The sequence below is a fragment of the Teleopsis dalmanni genome, chromosome 1 (assembly GCF_002237135.1).
Source record: "Teleopsis dalmanni isolate 2A chromosome 1, ASM223713v2, whole genome shotgun sequence".
Taxonomy (NCBI): domain Eukaryota; kingdom Metazoa; phylum Arthropoda; class Insecta; order Diptera; family Diopsidae; genus Teleopsis; species Teleopsis dalmanni.
The window spans coordinates 196,586,770-196,595,860 of NC_051846.1; the positions used below are offsets into that span (position 1 = coordinate 196,586,770).

Genomic DNA, 9,091 nt, shown 5'->3' on the forward strand with positions numbered 1-9,091 from the left:
ATATCTTCAGTGGCTGGTAGAATATACCACGATATTAGCGATCTAGAACAACAAACTTCAGATACAAGCTAACATAGAGAAGAATATACCCAATTTAGAAGCACTTCAGAAAAGCACTTATATTTATTATTATTATTAATTACTTAAATCGAAACCAATCAAAATCGAAACAACCTCATACTAAAATCAACTCTAACATGTCCCCGATTCTCACTCACACAAATCAACACACATTATGATAGATCGAACACTTCAGATAAAGATGCTGTATTCAACTAAGATGTATCCTACAGCTAATAAGAACTGAAACAAAAGTGAACTATATCACTTTAATTTAAAATTTGTTGAATTTATTTTTCACTAAGACAGCCAGAGTTATATATCACATAATCCCTCAGAAATTTTCCGTGTACCCATTATATAATTTATTTATATGCTAAATTAAACTTGTACTAAATGAGTTCTTACATTTATTGATTATCCTAATAAAACCACAAAAAAAAATCCTGAACACTCTAAATATAAAAAAGTATACTTTTTTGTATCTCCGGTCTCTTGTGGAACAAAAGAAAGCAGCAAGAGTGTGTTATATTATATAGATTAATCTCAACTGAAGTTGAGATAACAAAGCGTTCTGGTTAATAATACGATTTGTTGGTATATTACATCTCTCTTGAAATAATGACAAAAAAAAGCTGCATAAAAAATTTGATGAAGGGATTTGATGCGCAACAAGTTCTCCCGATTCGCCAATATATTTTTCTATAAAATAATCTATAGCTTGTTATTATTAATTATTGATAAACATCAAATAGTTAATTAAAGTTTTAATAGATGTTATGGCTATTAAAAGCATTATTATTTCAAACTTAAAAGTAATTCCATTTTGACAAAATATGACAACCTAAAAAATTGTTGAGAAATAACCAATACGATAAATGTACGTTCAAGACCTTTTATCTATTAAAATTTCAAATAAATGTGCATTATTTTGTTGTAAATTAAAAAATTATTGAGGCGATTCCTAGTAATAACCCCATGAGCTTAATAATGAATTAGATGGTATAACGTTTTCCTTTCTATCGTTATCTATTATAATTACTTTCGATAATAGTCGTTTTTTAATAAAGTTTTTCACAATTTAAAGAAAATTTTAGTATTTTTTCCTTCAGTTGCAGTAAAAATATTATAGTGATTAGTTGTGTGCTTGACAACAGAATATCTATATCGTGATTCAAAATGAGTTTGTACTCTTCTGCTAGTATTAAGGAGGTTCAACTACCTCTTTGTCCAGGCAAGTGAGGTGCAAACCGCAATATAAAAATAGCAAAATTGATTTGAAAAACAATGTAAAATACCGAAATATAAAATTCGTGACTTATACACAGTACTATAATATGAAATATAGTTTAAATTTATATTTAAATACGAAGAGTAGTGTAGAAACATGATGAAATTTGTTAACCTGTGCTAACATCTTAACAAGGTGTATTTGTTCGAGGTCACAGAATGTAGTTTCTGCCCATAGAGACGTAAACTGCTAACCAAAGCTTCCAGCTTCTTGCTCTGAGCCAAGAAGAAAATGTTGTGCCATGTTAATGCACAAATACATGTGTTCTAGTCGTTAGAGTATCCAAAACTCTAAGACGATATTTTAGCCAGAAAATCAATTCCATCAATTTCAAACTCTTGGAATCATATCAATGCAATATTCACTGATATGTTTTCTCGGTACTAGCTTTTGCGTCTTAAGCCTCTCTCCTGACTAAGAGCTTTTTCAGTTTCCACGAATATATTAAGTACTATGGTTGCAATGTTATGTTCCTTTGAAAGCGTACATCCCTATTACTTTCTATTTGTCAAAATAATTTGCTATGATAATCAGTAACTAATAGACATTTCAACTTCGTTCTTTGCAAAATATTTTTCAATTCATAAATGAATATTATAAATATCAATATAATTTATTAATAAAATACTCCTTACATATTACTATAGCGTTATGTGTAATAATTTCTGGTGGGTTACAAATCTCACTCAGCTTAGGATGGAGTACTGGCGAAAACGTGCCTATAACTATTCAATATCGACTCTGCTGGTTTATCGCATATGCAGTGGGTGCTTTTTTAGTAGCACCACTGATGTCATTTGTGCAAAAGAGATGGCTAATGGTAAGAACAATATTTCTGTTGTTATTTATTTATTAACATTTATTTCCCTCCTAGATGTTATGCTGCACTCTCGCATTGGCAAGTGGTTTGATTTTTGTCATTGTCCCCAACAATTATGTTGCAATTTTAGTTGCACGTTATTTGAATGGATTTGCCAATGGTTTTGCTACAGTGCCGTATTTAGTGCATGCTGCAGAGGTTTGCACTCTAAGTCGAGGAGTAGCTCTGGCAATAGAACAATATTGCATATCTATGGGAATTATAATAACACTTGCTTTTTCCTATTCTATACAAACACTTGCTGAGGGCATTGGTAACTTAATAGTTGGTATTTTTACTATTGTGACAGCTGCAGTTGGTTTGGGAATTTTATACTTTGTTTATGAATCACCTATATATCACCTACGAAAAAACGATGAAACTCAGGCTTTACAAAGTCTTCTTCGCTTCTACCGACCATCTATTATGTCAGAAAAGGCACGAACACAAATGATTGAAATTAAGGAATATGTTAAAGCAAATACAGAAAATAGCGGATGCGAGAATTTCTCCGGAAGTCTATTTGCACTTATAAAAGTTCTACTTTATCGTTGCATGGTTGCCTTCAGTTTCTCATTGCCGCTAAATGAAGCATTTTTAGTTTCTTCAGTGTTAAGTGTTGGTTCTTATGTTTGGCCTGTAATAGTTTTTAGTGGTTTGCGATTATTAGCTGCAATAGTTGGAGTAACCTTAATAAATAAATTTGTATCTAAAATCATTTTTATACCAAGTTTGTTAATAATGGGTGCATTGACTATTGGCATTGGAATAGCATTCAACAAACTGGAGTTTACAGTCGTATTGGTACTATCATTATTAACACAATGTTTTGCTGGAATCTTTGTGCCTAGTACTTCCGCCTGCCTAGGCGAAGCATTTTCCATGATATTGAAGCCATACTTTATAGCTTTTAGCATTGCAATAGAGCAAGTTGTACATATCATAGTCATATGCACTTTTGTTTTTTCAAGATATGCTATTTTTATATATAGCATAGCAACTGGTGCTATTATGGTTGGTTTAAGTTTTATCTTTTGGATAACTTTACCAAATTTAAAGAAAAATACATTATTGGAAGCTGAGAATCGTTACAGTAAAATAATCAACATAAAAAATTAATAATAAATATATATGAAATTAAAAGCATTTCCTATTTTTATTAAACAATTTGTCTCTATATTTGATAATCAATAAGTGCACAGCTTTAGTAATACAGCGTTAGTAATAGTAATAGACTTAGAGTGAATTCAATAGATATCTGAGCTGCAAGATAAAATTAATAGCGTCATTAAGAAATGTTTTTAATGATATACCCTTCTCTCAGTAATAAATTTTATTGGCAATGTGAAGTTCTTTAGAATTATATAATGTAAATATCTGCACGAGTACATATGTTTTCTATTATTACTATGTTATGAATATGTTAAATATACTTAAGATGATTTTTAAATAATTTAATAAATATAGCTAAATGATTAAAATTTCATAAAAATTAAAATTTTATATCAACGTTTTTATTAAACATCTTTAGCAACACATATAAGTAAACGTCAGGGCATTCCTAAAAACTTTCTGATTGTTACATGCTATACTGTAGGCATGCTATGCTTTCAGTTAAATCACAATTCTTAATTTTAAATTTAAAGGGCATTATTTTTGGCGTGGATATACTTCTTTATTCTAAGGTGACGTAGAACCAAAATTTCTTTCCTGCCCACCTTCTTATAATATTAATTTATATTAGAAACAATAAATTTACATTTGATGTGAACATAAATGTATGCATAACACTACCCTAAGTGAAAAGTCTCGACAACATATAACTAATAACTATCTACAAACAATATAATTATCATTAATTAATTTGTAATTATTATCTAAATTATCTATTTACCTTATTATACTCAAATCAATTATTATAATAAATTCAGGGTATATTCATTATTACATCTTAGTTGAACCAAGATAATCTTAAGAAATAGGTATATAAATTATGTTAGTATTTCCATTTCTACACTATTGAAGCTATTCTCGCAAAGCAATATCAGTTGTTACGTTCTTGAATACTCATATTACCACAACTACCATATTTCATCAAACGATAGCCTGATCAGCTATTATAGAATACAATAACAACGCTGTAAAGTAACAATTAATCTAGTGCAATAATAAATGTACTTTGCACAACAAAAGTTTAGGCATATTAGACAAACGCATATAGACCCATATATGTTTGATATGGACCTGATACGGAGATAAGTTAAACTCAGAACATATTATGATACCTTAGGCTACAAGTATATCAAGTTTTGTGCAATGAAGAAGTGTGTGTTTAGTCATATTTAAAAATCAATCTATTCTGAATGTTCACTGGAAATATATTGCAAAATTCCAGTCATTCGTTAAAATTATATGAGCATTTCATTTACTAATAAAGTCAAGACATGAGGCATAAGACTTAAGGTTGTTTTTTTGCAAATTTGAAAGAGACAATTACGGCTATAATTGGATTTTTATAACGTTATAATTTCTCTTGAGGACTTTCAGCCCGTCTAGTACATTAAACTATTATTCACATACTACTACTGAATTAATGACGTAATATACTAATATATTTATATGTTTGTTAATGACATGACTAAAATAAGTATATTTTATCGATTTTTATTTTTTATTGATAAAATATTTTAGGGTATTCTAGTAGATATGCTTTGTATTGTAAAACATTTTGAAATATTGAGTTACGAAGAAACCATTTTAACTTTGCACTAATGACTCATAGCTTTCAGTGTAGTTCCCTTAAAACTGATACTAGTTACCCTTATCAATAAGTTATATTTATTATTAAAATATACATATAAAGTTATATGTTATTATCAAAAAATTAAAATTATTTTTTATCTGAATACGAAACATAATCACCCTATAGTTTGCATTGACATATTTTGTATATATTAATGTACATATAATCTATATATTATATATTAAAATTTAAAGTAATAATAGTTATTATAAATTATAAATATTTTAACTTGATCTTTATATACTTCAATTTAATTTCTGAAATAAATATGTGTAGATCTTACAATTACTTATATTGCATTTCCTTTAATACATAGTAAAATTCTTTGATAAAAATATTGTTCTGACAATATATATATATATATATATTTATTATATATCTTTTCTCCGAAAGTTAGTATAAATGTATAAATAAATACATCGTTGTAATGAAGTTAATTATCACGATTAAGATATTGTGATTAATTAATTAATAAATAATTAATTAATTTTTTTCTTGATCTACTCCTTTTTTTGTTTTGCAGTAGGTGGAAAGCATCGAAAGCCACAGTGTGAGACTTGAACCCACTAAAACCACCTCTTAGAAATGAAAGGAGAAGATTTCCACAGCAATGTGGAAACTTCATTCCAGTAATCATGGGAGAGAGGAATGAGAAAATAGATTTAATACCTAGTGAACTAGGCTCATTTTAATCAGAAAGCAAGGGCATGAACTAGGTAGAAAGAACGATATAGAAGGGGAAGGGGTTACGGCTAACTAGCGGTGGTTGAATCAACAGTATACTTTTTGACTAGGGTCACGAAAGCCGCGGTTATATAAGGGGATAGTGGTGAGGTTATGGTCCACTTCATCGAAGTAGTGTGTTAGGTATTGGGGGGGCTTATATCGCAAAGCTAGAACAAGGTCTTCTGAAAGAGTGATAGGAGTAGAGACGTCGGGGGGAAGGTCATGGAGTCGGGTGAGATACCTACGGGCGAGTGACAGAAGATACTCGTCAACACGATACTCTACTTCTATATCTGGAATGTCTTTGAAATCTTCACAAAAATCTTACTTGCAGAATAAAGAGAATAAATTTTCTCTAATTTTTTTTTTTATCAATTGCAAGCAAATAATTATTTAATTATTATAATAATATAATATCTTCTTTTTATACTATATGTTAACTATTCCTTCTGTTATTTTGATCAACTCAATACCTTTTGTAGTGTTTCAATATACGTTAATTCATCATTTTCTTATCTTGTAATGTGTTTTTGTTTTTTGTATTTAAAAACATATTATGATAATATATTGATAATAAATGTGCAACAATGTTTTATAGTCCTGCTACCCAAACAATTTTAATTTAGTCTATTTTATTGTCTTATATCGAAAACAACGAATTTAAAAATAATCGATAAAGAGTGAAACGTATAAGAAAATGTCGGCTAGATGGACAAATCAAGCGCAATCGAATTCCATGCTAGCAGGTGAATCATTAGAAGTGAACAATTTCATAATATCGAAAACATTTATAATAGCTACAATATGTTAAAATAATATATTAAAATATTCTTAAACATTGAAAAAACGTGAAATAAATATCAAAGACGTTATGTTAACTTAAATCATGGATTGCATAAAATATACAATATTATCTAAAATAATAATTAATTAAATTAAAATTAAATTAATAAAATTAAAATTAATGATTTGAAAACAACAACTGATTTAATGTAATCAAGGAAGACTTTTATAGAATAAATTTCTGAAGTCCTTCACGCTGTTATTAAATGCCGAGTTACTTTATTCCATTATGATTTACTTATATACTAAAATCCTAAAAAAATTGAATTAATTTCTATTTTTTTTAAATATTTAAAAAAGTAAACTAAAGTAATGAATCATTTTTATAACTTATGATATACATATATAAAGATAATAAATTTTGAAAACATTTAAGTCAAGTTAATAATTTAAAAGTTAATGTATGTGTTTTTAAAGTGTAAATATATATATTAAATAAATTGACATTTTGACAATGTTGTTTTTAGCAATCTGAAATATTATCATACTAAACCTAAAATAGTTTCATGAAAAAATCTCACTAATCCAACAATCATTCCAATCCTTAGGTTTTTACTGACTGTAATACCTCATAAAAATTGACTTATAACTTATTTTATTTTTAAATTATAAAGGAACCCTGTTATTCATACCTGGTGGTATGAACTTGGCTCTTGGTCTTGGGTGGAATTATTATACTTCCGTTCCAACAACAGAGCATTTACAGTTTAGTTGGTTCATTGGAGTTATTGTAGGTGCATTCATAGCAGCGCCACTCATAACATTTGTGCAAAAAAGATGGTACATGGTATGTAGCTAATAATTTATTAAAAACTTTATTTTCATTTCTTCACAACTTTACAGTTGTTCAGTGGCATATTGGTTCTAGCCGGAGGCATTATCTTCACAAGTGCACCCGATAATTACGACGCAATATTAGCCGCACGTTATATAAATGGATTTGCTATTGGTTTTGCTGTTATACCATTTTTAGTGTTGGGTAGTGAAATTGGCGTAAGATCGTATCGTGGCACATGTCTTTCTCTGGAACAATATGGTCTGGCATTGGGTATTATGATACAAATCGTTTATGCAACACAATGGTCTTCTTACTACGACTTCTCTGCTAATCGTCTTCATGGCATCATAACGATTGTAATAGCTGTATTTGCGTTAGGAGCTACTTATTCCATAATTGAATCACCAATCTATTATTTACGTAAGGGTGATGAAGGTGCTGCTCTAGAATCATTACGTAGATTGCAACGACCATATGTAGTAACTGATGCGACACGCGCACAACTTGAGGAACTTAAGTTATACATGCAAGAAGATAGAGATATTTATGCACCTCGAACACACATGCCCTTACTTAAAGCTATTTTATTCCGCGCTATGGTTCCCTTTACTTTTACACTACCACTAAATCTTACGATTTTCTTTGCAAGTACTATTAGTATGGGATATGTGGACAGTTGGCCACCAATTGTTTATGGTGTACTACGCTTTTTGGGCACATTCCTTCCATTGTGGTTGATGGATGGTTTAGGTCGCAAATCTGTATCATTATTTTCTTTATTAATTATCGGAGGACTCACTATTGGTATTGGATCTATTTTCAATGACTCCGTTAACCTTTTAAGTGAATACAAAATGTCTGTAGTTTGCACACTTTCGCTATTAATACAGTTCTTTGCTGGTTTGTTTGTGCCTGCAACCTCAGCATTTTTGGGAGAAGCCTTCCACTTGTCAGCGAAACCATATTGCATGGCTTTATGCGTTATTGTAGAACAAGTCATACAAATCATCATCATATGTACTTTCACGTTTGGAGCATCGTCTATATTCGCTTACTGCATAGCAACAGGCGTTATAATGATTGTTTTCACCTTACTCTTCTTCGTATCAATACCAGAGACCAGAAGCACTACTCTACGAGAAGCAAACAATCGCTTCACTCAAACAGTATACATTAGTGTCTACTAATTGCCTTTGAATGAATAACAATTGCAATCAAAATTAATAACTTATTAATATATTTTATATTTTATGTATAAATAAACTTAATTTTATTAAATAATTCATATTGTTTTTCTTGAAGTCCTTTCTAAAAGAACACGCATTTCGATATCTTTTCAAACGGCTAATATTTTAATACACCCAAACATGTTGTCTTCATTTATCAAATTTTTTGCATTCATATCTATAAGTATCGTGTATATGTTTATGAAGAGTATACATAGAGTATACATGTGCGGGGGCTTATACGTGGCGTGGATTTTTAGAGATCGGTAACTGTCAATGTAAAAGATAAGATATCACTAATTTGTTAAGCGCTGTTTAAAAAAGTAAGCTAATTAATGACATTATTTTCAATGTACGCAATATTTTTTTACTACTTATGTTATCATTCGCTTTTTATCGTTTATAGAGAAATAAATTTTTATATATTGTTAAAGCTTTCTAGTATCTTTTATTTACAATAATATCTTTTTGCATGAAAAAAAATAAAGACATGAATTATTTAATA

General features: G+C 29.3%; 2 protein-coding genes across 2 annotated transcripts; both read left to right on the forward strand.

Moving 5' to 3' along the window:
* The first annotated feature begins 1,239 nt into the window (after positions 1–1,239).
* LOC119667016 lies at positions 1,240–3,329 on the forward strand. Its single transcript, XM_038076296.1, has 3 exons — positions 1,240–1,294; positions 1,999–2,171; positions 2,226–3,329. The coding sequence occupies exons 1-3, from the start codon at positions 1,240–1,242 to the stop codon at positions 3,327–3,329; spliced, it is 1,332 nt and encodes a 443-aa protein (XP_037932224.1).
* A 3,046-nt stretch (positions 3,330–6,375) lies between these two features.
* LOC119673302 (inositol transporter 1-like) lies at positions 6,376–8,641 on the forward strand. The gene is made up of 3 exons (XM_038084569.1): positions 6,376–6,485; positions 7,197–7,369; positions 7,426–8,641. The coding sequence occupies exons 1-3, from the start codon at positions 6,437–6,439 to the stop codon at positions 8,545–8,547; spliced, it is 1,344 nt and encodes a 447-aa protein (XP_037940497.1). The 5' UTR covers positions 6,376–6,436; the 3' UTR covers positions 8,548–8,641.
* The last annotated feature ends 450 nt before the right edge of the window (positions 8,642–9,091 follow it).